Source organism: Limanda limanda, chromosome 21 (genome assembly GCF_963576545.1).
Source record: "Limanda limanda chromosome 21, fLimLim1.1, whole genome shotgun sequence".
In the NCBI taxonomy this organism is placed as follows: domain Eukaryota; kingdom Metazoa; phylum Chordata; class Actinopteri; order Pleuronectiformes; family Pleuronectidae; genus Limanda; species Limanda limanda.
Window position 1 is genome coordinate 17,843,223 of NC_083656.1, and position 19,879 is coordinate 17,863,101.

The window sequence follows — 19,879 nt, forward strand, 5'->3', positions numbered from 1 at the left end:
CTCAAACATCAGAGGTCACTGTGGAGATGTGTCCAGGTGGGTGAGGGGAAACATAACAGTGCTAAACAAACATTTCCCTATTGGATTTTATTATCTCATCTGCCATTTTTAGTGCTTAACAAGGAGCACTAAGTATTGATTTAAGAACAAACTGCCCGCAGCGATAAAAGCTGCAACACCCAAGAGAATTAACTCATTATATGAAACTGCTCCCCTGGAAGAAGCAATGGGAAGAAACCCTGAGCTCTTTGGTCCCACAAGGCTGGAGAGTATGAATCCCTGTCAGTGACTTACGACTGCATGTAATTACACAGACTCCGACAGCATTACAGCAATGTTTTCTCTTTGATGGTCTCAGCGGTCACTGTTATATTTGTCCTTTGTGTGCCTTTGAAAAGCGGATTTGCTTAAACACTCCAGTAATTTAAACACTCCAGTAATTTCCTACAGCAATGAGAAGTAGCCACGGATGTTAACAGCGGATAAACATCATGCCATGAAAGAAAATCTGAGCTATCTCCAATAACATCAGCGACACGGGCTCGCATGTTTATGTACTGAAAAGAAATGAAAGAAGAAAAAAAAAGTCAATACCACTGCCAAACCACAGATACAGTTACAGTAGAGCTTAGAGCTACAGGACATGTGTGTGCAGAGGCAAAGGGCCTTTCAGCTGCTCCACACATATGTTGTTCCTTAGTCGAACAACATGGGTTATTATACATTTGTGTCCATTGTAATATGGTTGAACAGGGGGGGGTGTTTAGCCAAGAAGTCACTAGAGCTGCTTTCAGATATGCACTGAATTCCAGATAATTTCCTGAAATCAATGGGCTATTTGTGAGAACACATATATCAGTCAGTTGCTCTGGATATTTTCCTCTTTCAAGTAAAAACTCAACTAATGCTGAAATACAGGAGATTCTCTGTAGGATTCAACGTGAGCAGGTGGGTTCGTTGATGGTGTTTCTAACACACGACGGACACAAAACTAATAAAAAACAAAAATATTGGATGAAAAAGGAATGGTATATGTCAAATGCGAAAATGTGAAGATGGATAGCTTTGAGAGCCACCCTCATGTAAATGCTTGAAATTTTTCGGACTTCATGTCTGAATACGGCTTAGGAGGTTTCCCCACAATCCAGTTCGGTGTGTATTAACTCCCCTTTATTTCACATTTCTATATTAAATAACCTTTTCAAGAAAATAATCTTAGCAACTGTTAAATCGATAAAGGAGCATGACTAATCCAACAAAGTACTACCCAGCAATTATAGGTACTCCATCACATTGATGCAAAGACCTCCAACATCAGTCAAAGATATTCCATAACAAATGTAATTAACATCCAAGTGCGTGAATCGTTTTACATCCAAGTCCAGGTCCTGCAGTTACAAGTTGTGGGTTTCTCTGCATCTCCTGCTTACTTTACTGCTGCTTTCTGCACACATGCTGTTGTTTGGTCGCGTGATCATCATCGATGAAACAATGCCACAGTATTGTTTTTCTCTGAGCTAAGCAGATACGGGTCTTCAAAGCAAGCGAAAACAGATGGAAGTGGGCTGTTGTGGTTGGAAGGACACGACTAATATGTTAAAATATTGGCGCATGAAAACACTTAAGGTTGTCGACATGATTCATTTCCATCGCTACAAAATCCAGCATTTCTTCTTAATCTCCTGTGTTTCTTTCTCAAGAGAGATGTCCACATCCATGTTTGAAACTCAGCCTCAAAGTTAAGCAAAGCTTTTACTGAGCCACAAGAGCCCGAGTTAAAATTCTGCTCCCCTGTAGAAGTTTGTGACAGATCTGACAGCCCCGTCATACAGTCCAAAAAAAAAAATCTGATATGAGTGAGAGAATGGGAGCACCTTGGTGGTGGGAAGTGTGATGAATCTCTTAGACAGCTTGTCTCGGCATATGCAACATTAAATAATGCACCATTCCAGATGGTTAACCTTCTAAACCCCAGACTGCCTTTGGCTCCACATTCACAGCATGCCAGAGAAGCCCCTGGCAGAGAACACAAGGACTCATCCCAGGCTGTGATGACTGAGGAGGAGAGACCACAACAATCACTGTTACTGTCTGTGAGCGCCGCAGATCATCTCAACATGTCACTGCTCTGGTCTGAAGGATGAACTTTTAATTGAATATGTACTGGTTATTGCAACTATCATGTGAAAAACATGGGAGCATCCATTCACTCTCGGGGGGGAGAATAGTCACATGGCAGCAGTTAGACTATTTACACTCCTGTTTCTATGCTTTATGCAAAGCTAAAGTAATAATTAGTGGCATGAAAATCCAGGACAATTTTACATAAACCCTTTTATTTATAACCACAATAAAAAATTAACTCACTTTTTTACTGTATATAATTAAAAGCTGAAAGTTAGGGGTACGGTCTGGGCCAGCTCTTTTCTATCTGACAGCTGTCTCAAATATTATTCGAGTTTCAATATATAGATAAAGGATCTTAGTTAACATCTATGATTTGAACACTTAAATGGTTTTTAAATAGTTTTTACCATCTTTGAGAAAAAGGTATTTGACGTGTAGCTACTTTGACTTCGTAGTTTGGACCATGTCTTATCAAATAACATAGCGGAGGTAGGATTTATGAACCTTACTGCTGCCAGCCAAAAGGTGGTGCTCAAGATGCTTTGGCTTTGGAGGAGCTGACATGTCGTCCATCTTTATACAGTCTATGGTCAAAGAGGTCACAGAGATATAACTTGATTTCTTGAATTTATTAATTCAGTTCCCCTCAGCTATTTTAATATCTCCAAGCCAACTGATTTGGTTTCACAACACACAGCTTTGATCAACCTTTTAAGCTCTTTAAACTCAGATACAAAAAGATTTTAAAAAAATGAATACGCACTAAAGACAAAGTTAGCTACTAGTTAGCAACTAGCAGGTGAACACAGTGGAGCATATATTAGCTAAAAACACAGACATTTTAGTCAGGAGTTGGTAGACACAAAAACAGTGCTTATAGGAGAGGGAATACAAACATATGAATGTAAATGTTAGCGATTACAACTTCTAAAGGTTTTTGTGCAACTAAATAAAACAATTTAAAGGTACTGTGGAGGCCAAGTCACTGAGTTTTCTTTAATTAAAGTTAACCTAAACATTACAACTAGTCTAATGTTTGTGATGCTAAAAAAGACGTAACAAAATACTACACTGCTCTTTACTGGAATGATAAACATTCTCTTCCAGATTATAGACAGTTCCCACACACCCCCAAACGCAGGCAGCATCTTATTATGGAAAAACAAAATACCTCATGGTCTCTATTTCAGTGACACTGGCTCTCTGCCTGGAAAACTGAGAATAATTTGTTAAATTCCCTTGGAAAATGCCTTTAAATAAATAACCAGGCTTTTATTCCCATTTAGGTCAGATGGAGAATAACAGTGTAGTAAACTCTGTTGTGAACCCTTCACCTGGATTTAAAAAGCCTCAACTGAGACCAACAGAAAATATATGCTCCTACTTAAATGATTGTCAAGGAAGTTCAAACCCAGGGCTTCCTAAACCTCTAGTGAAAATGTGACTGGCTATATTTAAAGTAATAGTCTTAACAACAGGATATGTAAGAGTGTAGCGGGATGCTCACTTTGATAAAGTGACTTAATCTAAGTGTCAGGAAAGCAAGAAAATATTATAAATGGTTCATTTTTGTATTAAATGAGTTCATACATAAACATAACTGATGAGTATGTTTTATTAAAAAAACATAGAATACTGACATTTATTGCATTCTTATTTGCTGTAACAATATCATCAACCAATTCCACAAATATCTATCTGCCTGTATTAATGCAGAACCATTCATCTAATCGGCTTAACGCTTGGCATGTGTATTCATAGTGTTCATGGGAAGTGTAGTGTTGAATTTGGACACACAATGCGATCATTATTTAATAAAAACGGGCGACCAGTGCTCTGTAGCAGTCTGTGGACCGAGATCAGCATGTCTTCGTCTACGAACACGACGGACACAAAACTAATAAAAAACAAAAATATTGGATGAAAAAGGAATGGTATATGTCGAATGCGAAAATGTGAAGATGGAAAGCTTTGAGAGCCACCCTCATGTAAATGCTTGACATTTTTCGGACATCATGTCTGAATACGGCTTAGGAGGTTTCCCCACAATCCAGTTCGGTGTGTACGAATGCGTCATCGGATAAACAACTTGGTCAAACCGCAGGTCAAACTCGTCTCCTGTGTGGCAGTTTGTCTTCAAAGTAAAATGCCCATGTCCGTTTTGTTACTGCAATGCTTGATGCTAATTCAAGAGATATTATTTTTAAGCGTGGAACTTGGGTCATAAGACTGTGTTGATTGCGTAACAAACCTCTGAAATAGATGACATGCTATGTATGAAAAAATAACACCAGTTCAGTAAACCATTAACACTTACATCTAAGCCACACATGTGAACAGGAAAAAAGCCAATACCGTTTTTTATGAAATACATTGACTCTAAAAATCACTGCAGGTAAACCAGGTAGGATGAACGCAAAGATTTCTAACTTCACTCTGCACCATAGACTCGGCATACAACGTCCATTACGCAAACAACAAAAAAGTGACAGTGTATTGTAGAAGTGTTTGAGGGGGACTCACTAATGACAAGGAATAATTCTGAAGTAGCTCCGGATCATTACCACAGGACACGCAGGACATTCCAAACAGGCAGATAGAGAACAAGCCCTGCACTAGCAGAGAAAACTTCAGAGAAACAGACATTTGTTCAACATTGAGCAACGAGTAAATACTGAGCTGTTGAGTCTGTGGCGCAGACCTGAGTAACCCGAGTAACAAAGCCATCATTGAGCTTTCAGCAGGTTCGTACCGTCACAACACAGAAAAGGTGACTCATCAGATGCAACTGCTGCTGTCTGAAATCACATGGCTTGTGAAATACTGGTCACCCACTCACTGTCTGTGTGGAGGAGGATGAATGTGCAGCCTCAGTGGTCCAGAGTTTCAACAGACTGGATTATTGGCCAGGACTAACATTGAGCTGTCCTCGCACATGCCTGAGTGACTCAGTACCCCCTGACTAGTGACAGGGTGTGTAAATATGTGAATGTTTGAGTGTGTGTGTGTGCGTGTGTGTGTGGGGGGGGGTTATGTGTGAAAAGGAGTGTGTAAGCTGAACCTGACCTCTGCTGAGTCCTATGGAAACATCTGGATTTGTGAAGAGGAGGGTTTGCGGGGGTCAAGGTCGGTTCAACAGCTGTCGAGTTTCCAGATAGAGAGATCCAAAGACACAGAGTATTCTGAACATGAACACTAGGGGCGTCTTGTGTAAAATACATGTTTTCAAATAGTCTTACACAAGTCAATATCTCAGGGAATGAAATCCATATTTGAAAAATCCCTAATCCTTCATGTCCAGTGCTTCAGTTCAGCTCAGAGCGAAGCAGTAATGTGGAGGTTGGGTTGGTTTGTAGAGCAAATTATTTTCACAAAAGTAACCAGAGTTCAGGGAGGTCCCAGAACATACTGCCAAACATAATATCACTTATTGCAATTATTAAAAATAAAATTACTCTTGACTAAAGTTGTCATGGGTCATTTGCAACACAGAGGTCAGTTGCTGGCCATCTTCTACAGCAGGCATGAAACACAAGTCAGAAAACACAATGTACAAAGTGCAAATTGTCATGGGTATTGTCCAAGTCCCAGCAAGAATGTAGGACTCTATGATCACCTGATCTGACACAGGCTTTTTTGTTCTAGGTTTTAGATATGAATTCCTCTCAGTATGGAGATTCCTTAGGTAGCATTGTATTTTAGCCCCAACCAAAGATGAAAAACACAAATGAGGTCCCAAAGATACACACAAGATATTCCTAGTGCAAAGCTAATCATGTTTTCTCTCCATTTACTCCTTCCTGAAAAACAACAACACAAGAACACCAGACTTGTGTGTTTTTTCAACAATTTCAAGACATTTCATACTGCAAAACAAATCCCAGCTGCACACATGCTGGAGCAGAGCTGTAAACAGCCACAAGCACAATACCATTTTCATGATGAGATGCAGACAGAGAACGTGCTGGGCCGTCTCTTGTTTGTTCTGAGAGTTTCTACTGAAATAGCAGAGCGGCACACAGTGGATGGGCGTATAGTGTGATGTTCCACCCCTGCTGGCTGCCTCGTCATGTTGTGAACAGAGGTGTGACGGACAGGGGAAGTGTCTGTTTCCTATTGTTCGCTCATACATGCCCCCACTTTCCCTTTCTGCGACCATACTGTTACACCCTGGGTTAATGGGAAGTTCACAAACAACTGCTGATGCTAGGGTCGGAGCGAAGGGGGACGCAGCTGCCCAGTCATCACCCACACCAAGGAGCAAGTGGTGATGCACCGACTCAACACTTTATACATTATCACCATCTACCGATGTACTGATAGATGTGATGACTGATACAATGGTCACAAGGCTGATTTCAAGCTAAGTTAAAAGAGAATCTTCAATGTGATGGTTCATTTATGGACCTTTATCCTTGATGGACATCAGAGGCATTCATTTCAGAAAATAGCTTAGATGATGTATGTGTATCACATATTTACATCCTGATTGGGTTCATTCATAATGAAGAGAAGAAGGTGCAATATTCAATGCGAAACTAATTTTCTGGTCATAATGGTTTAAGTTATAGCAGATAAATCAATATTATCTTTGGTCGGAGAGCTGTATTTTATTGATTATGGGGTTTGTTTTACGATTTTTTGTCACGAGTAAATAGAATGTAAAGCTTCAGCCCAAAATCGTAATATTGGTGTCAGAATTCCTCCAGTGTACAAAACAAAGGCATGCTCGCAAATAGTCTCCCACACACGTCGTAGACCAACTAACTATGTCTCATCAGCCCTGTTATTGTGATGCCTGCCCTGTTGCCCAAGAGTTCAGAAAATTGGGCTGAGAGTTCCCAAACCTCTGGGATAAGTTTAGTCCTCATGTGAGAAACACAGCTGAGGAGGAATTCTCACATGTGCGCTTGGCTGCTATCTATAGAGAGCAGAATGTGTTGAGGATGAGGCTCAACTGAGCCCGAGTGAACAGGGGAGGAGAGAGAGAACGGAGCAGTCCTTGGAGGGAGACGGAGGGAGACAGGGAGAGGCATAGAGAGCGACGGGGGCTGCGGACCGTATCTTTATTTGTGAGACATTGTTTTGGTTTGGGCAGATGTGGGAGCCTGAAGCGAAGCCACATTCCCAGATGGAGAGACACTTCAGACACTCAGGCAGGGAGGAGGAGGAGGAGAAGGAGGGAGGCACATGCGTGTTTAAGCATGTACTCAGTCACACATGCACGTTTGCTCACACAAACTGTCATTACTGTCTGCCAAATGCCTAAGCACTGGCTGCATGCGTGTTTGTGTGTGCATGTGCAAGCTGGAGTGGTCCGCACAGCCAACAATGCCTGTTTTGTTACATCCTGACCCCCCCACCCCTCCAGTTTATGCGAATTTCTCAAGTCTTGTTTCGCCTCTAATCTCCTACTTCAGCCATACACATGGCGTGACTGAGACACGACCACTGTGACACACACTGTGCACTGCATATGACAGAAGGCACTCTCCAGTGTGCAGATCTTATCTTCACAGGCCTGCTTATATTCCCAGGGATCAGATATATGGCAGCATGTCAATCCACTGTTCAGCTTTCCACTCAAGCACTGAACTCACTGAGTTTTACACAGCACCTCATACCTCGCTGTGAGCAGTTAACAGCCTTTGCAGGTCAAAGCAATAAAGACTGACGGCTTCTCTCAGCCGGTACAATTTTGCAACAATTTTGCAACAACAGAAGTCGCAGTTGTATCCACGTTAGTCGCTTCAGGGTTGAGCTCACCGCAACACTGTCCTTCCCCAAAAACATTTCAGCCGAGTTTAAACAGATGCAGCTTGATTCTTGAATGTGCATGCCAGTGGTTGAGGCTGTGTATAGGTTGTTGTGAAATATCAACTGGTAGACTTCTGTGGCTCGGATTGATCTGGGTTTTCACCACCTGATCTGCATTTCCCCATTCGAACATCCCATGTGGCACCCATTCTTCTCCAAGAATCAAGCCTGTCGTCAGTTACGAGTCACATGCTTTAATCTATATCATATTTGGCTTTTGGTTCGTTGCAGATTAATAGATAAAATACTCACACATGAGCAAGCAGCTTTGGCAGATGCTACATCAACATGTGAACTCCTGGACCGGTTACAGCTGAGTGTGATGCAGCTGAAATGAGAGTCAGCAGCTTCAAGTTTGAGGCCACATTGGTCCACCAGATAATAATGGGTTCTTCCCTTCGAATCAAGAAGTTTGCAGCCTCCCGAAGTCAAGGACTTTACTCATTTGAAAAATAATAACAATCATTATGCTGTGGTCAGTGAAGGGCACTGAGAAGAGTAAAAGTCCTTTTAATTCATTGTGAAACTGAAGCAGCTCAGAGGACGTCAACTGAGTATGAGGTCCTTCAATGTGGTCCAGGACAGACTTGCATTCAAACAGCTCCAAATGTGGTCTGAGGGATTGGATCTCAAAATGTACTTAGGACGCATTTGAGTGTGTTGACACCTGTACTTACTGCTGTCCACTGATGATGGGATCACTCAGGAGAGATGTTAATACCAGTTCTGAACGGGATCTAACAACTCTGCTTATTGGGGGCAGCAATTTTTTGTGATGTTCTGAAACCAACAACTAAATGTACTGTATTGCGGAGGTGAGAAATAAGCAGGGTTTGAACGTCTCAAACTCTCGAGCTACTTCTGTTATGTGTATGCCAATGCATGTTAACACCACCATCGACTTTGCACAATAGAGTGCGAAGCAATGTCGCAATTTCTATGATTCTTGCCATCATGGATTGCAGGACCCACTTTTCATTCTAACCTATTACATGTGTTTCAGAACTTGTAGCCCTTTTTGCTGTGGATTCGGTCGAACAACACTTTGCAGAAACTGGTCTGTTCCAAACATCGCCTAAAACACCTCCAGGTCTCAGGCCTAGTACTGCGCCAGGAAATTGTGGATAGTCAACTTTTAGGTTTGGAGCAAGTAGCTGCCCAAAGTGATAGACATAACAACAACATCTCTTGTTCACAAATGAGGGTAAGATGAAACGTGAAATCAACTGGTGGATTGGTGAACATTTGCAGGCTGCTGCATGTTCCAATGAGTTTCGGCAGTAACCACACAAACTAAGTAGCAGATACAAGCAACCAAATGGGTTTGCTTTGAGGTTGTCTGTAGTTTCCCTTAGGCGGCATTCAGAAGTACTTTAGCCGTGCGAGAAAACATGTGGTCCAATTTGAATTGAGATGGTCTGCAGGCGGGCCAAAGTGGGTGTTTCATGCAAAACAACCCATGGTCATCTGGCAAAAGGGTTAAACCAGACTCACCTATTGCTCCAGTGCTATGTCATCCAGCAAGACACTTGGCCATTCAAATGTATGTCAGCGTACGTTAAAGAAAAACTTTGTAACTGTTTTCTACTGTTTAACTCAGGATCATCCCCAAAACAAATAGTTGCCATTCTGGTAACTTTTCAGAGTTTGGAAATCTTGTCTGTAAGCATTAGAAATCATGGTGGATGGTTTACTCTCTGGTAAACCATTAACCCACACCTTAAATTCTACTTCCTGGATCATATTTCACTGTCACTGTAAAATGATACCAGTGTTCTGTGCTATTTAAAGGAGTCAGTCTAAGTTTAGTATCTAAACAGGTAGAATCACAGATGACTGTTAGTGTAGGTTTACTCACACCGCTCCAACTGGTTGGAGATCCTGGGATAGACCCAGAACACTCTGGAGGGAATATATGACCCATCTGGCCTGGGAATGCATGAGGATCCCCCAGGAGAAGCTGGAGGATGTGGTTAGGGATGAGGGTGTCTAGGCCACTTTTTGCTTATCCTGCTACCACTATGAAGCTGAAGAGAAGCGGATGGATTGATGGACAACTTTTCTCAAAATAAAGCGCTGAGCAAGAAATGGATTAAATTAGGACCATGCAAGTTTGTAGATGGTCAAAATTCAAGTGATTAGCTTATTGACTGAATTAACATCTGAAGTAAGAGCTCTGTCCACAGAAATATAGCAACTATTTATAATATAGCTATAATTTTAACCAAATCACCAGCAAGAAAGGGAAGTGATGATGGGAATCATTCGCTCAACTTCCCATCCTACGTCAAAGTCATGTTATAGTATGCACCTTGACACCTTGGATGACACATATTGGGATGAGGACCCATACATCCATTCATCCAATCTATAGTGCTTATCCTGTGAGGGTCAAGGGGGGCTAGAGCCAGTCCCAGCTGACATTGAGCAAAAGGCACGGTACACCCTATGCCAGTGTATCACAGGGCCAACAAACAGAGACAAACAACCATTCCCGCTCACATTAACACCTACAACTTGATCTCCAGTTGACCAGAGTTGCATGTCTCTGGACTGTGGGAGGAACCAGGCATAACTAGAGAAAAACCCACAAGGACACAAGGAGAACATGAACTTAAACTAAACTAAACTAACCAAACTGAAAGGCCCCAGCCAAACTAGGATTTGAACCAACAACCTTCTTTATGTGATGCACTAGAGCTAACCATTACTGGACATGCCCTTAAACCAACATTAAAGATGAGAGACACATACTGGATTTACTAGTACACCACCCCCTGTGGGCGTTCCACTTGGGCGTTCTCCCAAATTAGTAGGCATGATTATTAGCTCATACAGAATTTAATTTACAGAGTGCTGTAACTCAGAGACATCAGCTAAGTTTAGCCTGGCGGAGTTAATACAAATGTGTGGAATGGGTATATTTGATTGGGGGGTAACACACTGATTGGACAGTTTTTGATTTTCCCACTGAGTCTTCCACAACACTACAGGGTAATTTACGATTCTGGCCAAATTCCATATGCAAGTCAGAGGAAAAGTAGGAAAATGAGGCCCAAGTTGAAAATAACAATTATTATTACTCTTGAAATGACCTTGTTTTTCAGGCTATAACTCAAAATAGCCACAGTGGTGGCGACTATAAGAAAAAAGAGATTAGGTCTTAAAATAGTTACCTCTGCCCCTTAAGCCTAAATTTGGACACAAATTTCTGTTATTGTATTATTCATACTCAGTTCAATGCTCATTAAACTGACCTGCTGCCATAGAAAATCTCTATTTTACAAGCATTTTTGTTTTCCATTTAAAAAAAACAATCTACAATCTATAAATCTATTTTCAGTGTTAAAACAAACAAACGACTGTGGTAAACCAGGTTTTTTTAGAGAAGCCACAGTGGGTTCTACACTTCCTCAGCTGATATTTCACAGTTTCATACTGAATTTGTTCCACGACAAGAAATTAGTGTATTTATGAATGACGTCATCAGAGGAGGGGTGGTGTTGGTTTTCCAGCGTGTAGGGGAAGCACCTGGCCGTGTGCTGGAGGCTCTACAGCAGTGGTGTGACCCCCAAATACCACTACAGGGATTATGCCAGGCTAAATCACCATCTAAAACCACCCCCCACCCCCCCCAAAACACCCCATGCCACTCGCTCTCCGCTCTACAGTTTCATAATAAACACAGCTGACACTCCACCAGGAGAAGCATTAGGGAGACAAAGTGGTTCTCCATAATTTACCGCTCTTTGCAAATTGCTTACAGTAGTTCCCCTGGCACATCGTGATTCACACGGAGGACAAACAATACATGATGCTGTAATAATAATGTGAGACCAATATCAACATTTTGGAAAATCAACATGACCTCATCTCTACAGTGAAGGGCCTCTTCAAGTGGAAGAGAAAAAGTCACAATTGACTGTGCAGTACATGGCAACTTGCACTGATATAATCCATTTGGAGGAATAAGGGGGGCCTTATCCCTCTAGAAACCCCCTGACAGGTCCAGCTGCAGCGCCTACATGTTAACTGCCTGTGTGGATATTTCTACACATGTATGTTATTAACATCTGTAGGATTTGGACCATGGTGTTGACTAAATTAGATCACTGTATTCAAAACAAAATTCCACCTCTTTTCACTCTATTGGAAACAATGATTTTCAAAAACAGACGTGTCGGCGTGGCCTACATGTATCATGATGTATAGGCTGATTCATTAATGTACCATGATTCATTCTCAAATAAGTAGTAACAGCCATGCTGTGAGTGTTGTTCTGAGCTGGAAGTGTATTTCTGAGCAACCTCCCCCAAAGAAGTATTGTGTTTACTGTTGTTTGCTCCACTTTAAAATAAAGGGACCACATCATTTACGACCTGAATTACATCACATTAGCATAATTGGGATTTATTGGACTATATAATTTCATAATTTGGACTGTGTTTCAGTTAGCTTTAGTTCTTCAATTTATAAGTCAGCATCAAATAATTCTGACTAATTAAGAAGATCTAAGTATATTAACTCAGTATCCCATGTTTTGGTTTGGCTATGTTTTATTTTTTCACTCTAAACTTTTTAGATCCCCCACCAGCAATTATATAACAAATTAAATGCCATCTTCTGGAGAAGCATTTATCTTTATCAGCAAATACTGTCTTCATGCATCGTTTGGATTTAGTCAGACAGTGCAGAATTCCAAAAATAATTACAGCTCCAGCTACCGAGCCGCTGAAAAGTACCAACATTTCACACAAAACATCAGCCTTATCACATAAATGTTATTGAATGACACAGCAAAAATGTATTCAAGATTTAGTATCCAGTTTTTATCTGTTTCCTTACTAAAAATAGAAACTGTAGAACGGCAGAAAGACTTGTTAATTTGTCCAATGACATTCCACTTATATCTGAGGAATCCTTGTCAGAAATACCAGCTGATAAGGTGAAAAATTCCCTTTTCTTCGACGTGGGTAAAAACCTCAGTGTTTCTGACTCACTTACAGTAAATAGATGGAACCTGGTAATAAGACATTACTCCATGGAATGATGGAGCAACAGAGCAATAACACAGAGCCAGACTTGGTCACGAAGACTTTCCCAGCATTTAAACGTCTGTCTGGAAACAGTGATGACAGCTCCATACACCACGGGGTGGCTGACAAAATTATTTCTCAAGCAGGTTGATTTAAAGAGTGAATCAGACCGATTGATTTGCTGATAAAATAAACCAAACAGTTCTGATTTATTCCAGTCTGCTTTGGACAATATCTTCCATTCAGCTGCTCTGGGGGACATCATGGAGTCGTCAGGCAGAAAGCCATGGTAACCAGGACGTCTCTCTTTTCTTTTTGTTTCCTCCTCATGAGTTGAACACTGAGCACTAATGAGCCAACCACTAATATCTCTCTCTATCCTTTATGACTCATGGCATTCGGGACGTGTTGGTTTACTCATACAGGAATACCATGTTCTGCTTGATTAGATAAGCTGTCAAACTGCAACGTCTCACTCATGGGACCTCATTCTATATCTGATATCCACTGAGAGAAGGGATCACAGTGTTCTCTCTCAAATCAGCGCCTTGAACAAGACACTAAGGAGGTGACGATGTTTCTCAGGCTACCTCGTTCAGATGTCAGGGCAATCACTAATAACTGTCGTCTTTTTACATTATCTTCTTACTTTTTCCAACTTTTTACTCATAGTCTTGTTCACTTTCTTTCCAAGATCAAGATGGCGAGATCAATACATATATCTGTTACACCTCTCTGTCTGTCTGTAAGAGACCCCTCCCATTAAAACTTGTTAACATGTCTTTACGTGAGCTTTTACATGATACACTATCATACGAGAAGTAAGAAGTCAACACCACGACTGAGTATTTCCATCTTAGAACTGCAGTTAACCAATGAAAGTCCAAAGAAAAGGATGGACAGTTTCCTCATATGTCACAAACCTACGGAACCAATCCCATCAACTTAAGAGGGTTTCCCTGTAATGTATCCATAGCAAACCTCGGTTACCCTTCATTTGGCCGCAGTACTACAAGGGCGAATCAGAAGAGAAACCAGGTGGAGATATTTTCCAAACAAACTTCGCTATGTAAGTCAGAGATGGCGATTCAAACCAGGCTTTATCTAACATTTAGCAGCACATTATTAGCTGTTTGATAACGGATCGAGCCAAAAACTCATGTTATTATCCTTTTTTTGTAAATGTTGTAGAAAGCCACATATACAATTTGATATGTTCTGATACCACCATAAGAAATGCCTCCAATAATCGGCAAGTATGCAAATCTATGTCAAGATCACTTCCAACACCTTTAAAGTAGCTTAACACAAATTAAACTGCAATCATCTTTTACCACTACAAGTTATGTTACAAGTATTATGGTGTATAATACAACAAAGTATAAGATAAGCACAAGTAGAGAAGAGGCTTTACAGTAATACTACATCTTTCCAAAGTTTTCTAACATTGGCTGCTGGACCATGTTAGACTGCAGCAGTAAATCCTTTAAGAGTATCAAACTTGAAAAGGCTTCTTATGAATTCAAATGTTAATTTTTAAGTAGGATGATTGAATTATGCCGTTATTAGAAGACAGTCAAACTTTGATGCAGCATCAAGAGCTGGTCTGTGAGAATCGGCCGCACTGGAGGGTGAAGCACCAGGCGGCAACAGGTTCTGAATGATGCATTATGCTTGGAAGAATGGGTCTGTTTGTAGAACAAAGCCCCAGCACTGAGGATGACAACAGAGCCAGACGAAGGCTCCATTGTCAGCTGGGCCATTTACACAAATCCTTTTCAAGGTGATTAACACACAGGCCGGAATTTATGATCATTAGCAAACATATGAAGTGAGGCAACAGAGATGTTGAGCAACATCCCGCATGAGCGAGGGGGATTTCCTTAAAAGCCCGAAAGAGTCTGGAGTAAATAACCAGAATGAGGAAATGGAGAAACGGCTCTTTGTGCCACTCTGTCATCCCACAACCCATCCGAGCAACTTGACAAGAACCTGCAGTTTCATTATGTGTTTAGCCTGGAGGTGAATCACACCAGATCAACTGCTGTAATTAAGATAGTGAAACTGAAGTCAAAAACAGTCAGACAGGCAAACATAATTTAACTTATACTAAAATCAAACTGTGACTTCCTCACACCACTTTAAATGCACATGAGGTGAAACTATAACTTACATCAGTAGAGAGGCAGCGTGGAACAGGTGAAGCAGACGGTTCAAAGCCGTGAGGAGTCATAGTCTCCCACCCACAAACCTTCATCTCTACTGTCATTCTGCTCTTTTCCACTGGTTATTTTTAGGCCCAGAGAACAGGAGAGAGTGACAGGAAGAGGTGTGTCCTGAGAATCAGAACCCACAACACCACATTCAAGCATCCGATGCAAGCTGCCGACCACAGAAACTCAATGTGTGATAAAAAACGGAGCCAAGATCCGATTAGCGTGCTGCTGCTGTTGCTTGTTTTGGTCTATCTTTAGGGATTAGGCTGTTATCTGTCTTTGCAACAGTGCTTATTAAAGAGAAAAAAACGTCTGTGCATCCAGCTGAGGGATCAGAGTGAGTTCAGTGTGTGATGGAGTTCACGCAGTTGTCATGGAGATTATAGCCAAACCAACACTGGATTTTTCTAGGCCAATATAAATATTGGAGATATGGTTGTTTCAGTGCAGGTATCAAGACATTTAAGCATAGAAGTATTGTGACAACACCAGAGGCAACGCAAAATATCGTTGACCAATCAAAAACTTGCCAAGCTCACAGCCTTACACTGCATTATTACAGTTTGCCTCACAATCGTCTTGATAAGCCTTTAGATTCATAGAGACATTTGACTTCCTGGGTCGTATATTAATATGAGCCCAACAAATGTGCATTTTTTAGGGTAAACATTTTCAGAAATAGACATATATTGGCCAATATATATACATTATTTAAATGTCAAGGATTCCTAAAATATAACACTTTTGGGTGTGTGGGTTTCCTCTGGTTACTCTGGCTTCCTCCCACAGTCGAAAAGACATTTAGATTGGGGGTTGGGTTGATCGGAGACTCTAAATTCACAGTAGCTTTGAATTTGAGTGTGATTGGTTGATTGTCTCCGTATGCTGGCTCTCTGTCAGCTGGGATTGGCTCATGCACCCTGTGTCCCTCAAAGCATTAGAGGTATAGATGATGGATGGCTGGATTTCTAAGATGTCATTAAACAAAATCATAATTTTAATAACTATTATTTATAATTAAAATTTAAACTAGATCTTTAATTAAGAAAATAAACATAAATGCTCTATTTCCTGCATAGTTCTGAAAAGATAAAATGTTTCATATAGGAAGGTATCAGCAGATATAAACGCAGATACCGATTTGTTTGTGAAAGGTTGATATCAGCTGATTTTTATCATTCGCCCACAAACCATGTCCACTGCACAGCACTAATGTGGGCCTGTAGTAAACAGACACACAACCCAGTGGTTTACAAACCCTCACGTTTGACACTGACAAATGCTGCGGGGGGGGGGGGTTGCTCTGGTTTAACCCTTCGGCACTCAGGTCTACACTTCACTAAATTCTCAATCCCACCCTGGTTAACCTTTCCCATTAACTTCAGCGTGTGAATCACAGCACACATCGCAGATACGTGAGCTGTTGCAGATGACTACAACAAGTCTAATCAATTAGAATGATACTTCGCTGATGCCTACAGGGAGGTTCACTTCACTTCAGAGGCTGAGGCATCTCGCTGAAAACGGGTTCTCCTGCTGCCTCACTCATCAACTCCATTCCTGCCCTGGTCTGAGAGGAGATAAGGGACGTTGCTCTTCAACCACCTGGTGCTGCAGGTTTGTGTCTCCACGTCCAACCGGTGCTGAGGGCCGGATCTAAATCAGCACGAGCCAAGAACCGGGCCACATATCGCTGGTGTCACTCAGTCACAAATCATGTTTCTGTATCTTCTCACACTCAGAGTGGAGAAGTGATAAAAATGGCAGCAGCCCTGGTGCCATCGCTGGGAATGCTGGCTTGGGGCCCTCCCCTTTTTGGATACAGGCTGATTATGACTAACTGTCAGAATGCTGGGTGGTGTCCCCGACTCCACCACAAACTCAAATCTTCTCCAGTATCTCAAAGCCACAGTCAAACAGGCTGAACTCAAACAAAAGAATTTCTTCATGAGAGACATGTTTTCTGAGATACAGCAGGAGCCGTGTTTCTAAATCTAAATTCTCTTGAGCATAAAGGGGGGGTGGAGGCTGCTGGGTGGGGACGGGAGGAGTTGACCATGGGGAGAGAGAGAGGGAAGGAGAGAGAGCAGCAGGCCCTGTGCTTTCACGCGCACTGAGGGGAGACCTGAGTATTTCAGAGGAATGTGTGTGGAATGAGGAAGTGTGCAGCCGCTCGGGCTGCTGGGAAGGTTAGAGTTAATCTGATAAGCCCAGCACGAGAAAACTATTTATTAGTGCATCACTTAGTACTGTCTTTAACTTCCGCTGTGTGTGTGTGTGTGTGGTCCAGGTATCATGCCACTTTATGGGGACTTCTCTTTTTGATGGGGGCAAAAGGCAAATCCCCCAAAATGTAAATTAATACAATTTTAAGGTGAAGACATGTTTCAAGATTAGGTCAAAGTCAGGTTTAGGTTACAGTTAGGTTTAAACAAGTAGTTACTATGATTAAAGTTTGTCTTCAGGAAATCAATGTAAGTCAACGTGATGTCCACTGAAGTCATGGAGACACGACTGTATGTGTGTGTGTGTGTGTGTGTGTGTGTGTGTGTGTGTGTGTGTGTGTGTGTGTGTGTGTGTGTGTGTGTGTGTGTGTGTGTGTGTGTGTGTGTGTGTGTGTGTGTGTGTGTGTGTGTGTGTGTTTGTGTGTGACAGAAAAACACACAAGTGATATAAGTTGGTTTTCAAAAGAATCGCAACAGCCAAGTCAAAAACCCCTGAAGAAAATATTCATCCAATTAAAGATCCAATTAAGTTTGGTATTAAGTCGGCATGATGATGTAAAGGAAATTGAGTCTTTCTTACCTCCAGCACTTGGACATAGCTGGAGGGGAACCAGCCTCTGGCTCCATCCTTCTCTCCCTCCCACCATCCTCCGGGCACCGCCTGCACCACCTTGATAACGTCCCCGGCCTCGAAGCTCAGTCCCTGCTGGTGCTGCTCCCCGGTGAACGGGTACAAACTTTTACAGTACGATCCAGACATGGCCGGCGTGAAGCGAGGAGGAAACTAGGACAAAATAAAAGCCTCCTCTCTCTGACAGAGCGTGTGTGGAGCTGCAGGAGGAGCGGACTGAAAGTTGGAGTGAAGTTGGTGAACAGGTTCTCCTCCTCTTCTCTCAGCGCACTGCTCTGCTCCTCAGCCTCAGTGAGGACTCATCGCACACACTGCAACACACACACTGCAACACAGGGAGGAGAGGAAGCCAGAGGACGTGCCTTCAAAATAAAAGCACACAGCCTCGCAAACTCACAAACTTATTTTTCTTCTTGTTTGTCTGTTTGTTTGTTTGTATGTGTGTATGTTTGTATGTATGTATGTGTGTATGTTTATATGTATGTATGTATGTATGTATGTATGTATGTATGTATGTATGTATGTATGTATGTATGTATGTATGTATGTATGTATGTATGTATGTATGTATGTATGTATGTATGTATGTATGTATGTATGTATGTATGTATGTATGTATGTATGTATGTATGTATGTATGTATGTATGTATGTATGTATGTATGTATGTATGTATGTATGTATGTATGTATGTATGTATGTATGTATGAATCGATCAATTTTTTTTGTATAGCCCATATTCCCAAATCACAATTTGTGTCATACAGGACTTAAAGGGATAGTTCACAGAAAAAATACGCTCATTATCTACTCACCACAATGCTGATGGGGGTGTGGGTGAAGTGTTTGAGTTCACAAAACACTTTTGGATTTCAGGGGTAAACAGAGTTTCAGGCAAATCCAATACAATTGAAGTAACTTGTGAATTTTTCTTTAAAGAGATTTCAGTCACACAGTTGTACTATAAATGTGCTCTGCAGCACTTTCCCTGAAGGTAAGGTAAAAAAAATAACAATAGTTTACAGCCCGGCAAACCCAAAATAGTGCTTACTAACAGAATATACTGGATTTACAAAGGCAAGTATAGACAGCTATTAAACATCCCCTAACATAACAGAAATACTATCAATAATAAGTACAAATTTTTTTTCTATTCCCAAAATTTCTCATAAAAAAACACCATAATATAAATATATAAAAACAAAACCCGAAAGATAACTTTTTGGAGACTGTAGCATAAGTTCAACCTCTGAAACAGGACTAAAGCTGCCAGTACTGAGAGTGGCAACCTGCTGGCTGACACAGCGGCTACTTGTTTATCTCTGACCACATCTTTCACTGAGGCTTGTCTCCTGTCTCCCGGTTCAGAACATGGCCAAAGCCGAAGGATGTGTTCAACGCTCCGAGACCCCAACCCCTCATGAACTTTGATGAAAGCGTCATCTGTCCAGGACGACAGAGCTGCGAGCTGTGTGAGGAGAAACTCTCCATCAGCTTTGTAATGAGAAGGACCACATGGTAACGCAGCACTCACATTGGAGGCTTTAATGGAATGTGGTGATGTCACATGATGCCAAATTGGATTGTTGTTCCTCTGCTTTGCTTTGCTTGCACTGTTTGGATCTTTTTAAGTGGCGGCCCAGACACACACCAATCAAATTGCTCCTAAAGAAAAAGTCAAGCCAATCAAATTATGTAAATGCAAATACTGGTGAATCTGGTATATGTTCATGTGGTTGTGGATTTTATTTCACAACTTTCCTTTTATTATTGTATTGACAGCTAACAAGGCATAGTATGACAGCCTATGGCTATATTGTGTGTCCCG

General features: G+C 41.4%; 1 protein-coding gene across 1 annotated transcript in view; it reads right to left on the reverse strand.

The window, feature by feature from the left end:
• gas7b (growth arrest-specific 7b) overlaps positions 1-18,328 on the reverse strand; it is a 59,961-nt gene extending 41,633 nt beyond the window's left edge. Inside the window, exon 1 of the mRNA XM_061094406.1 lies at positions 18,002-18,328. Within this exon, the coding sequence (XP_060950389.1) occupies positions 18,002-18,181 (180 nt within the window). The 5' untranslated portion in view covers positions 18,182-18,328. The remainder of the gene's footprint in view (positions 1-18,001) is intronic.
• Positions 18,329-19,879: the final 1,551 nt, after the last annotated feature.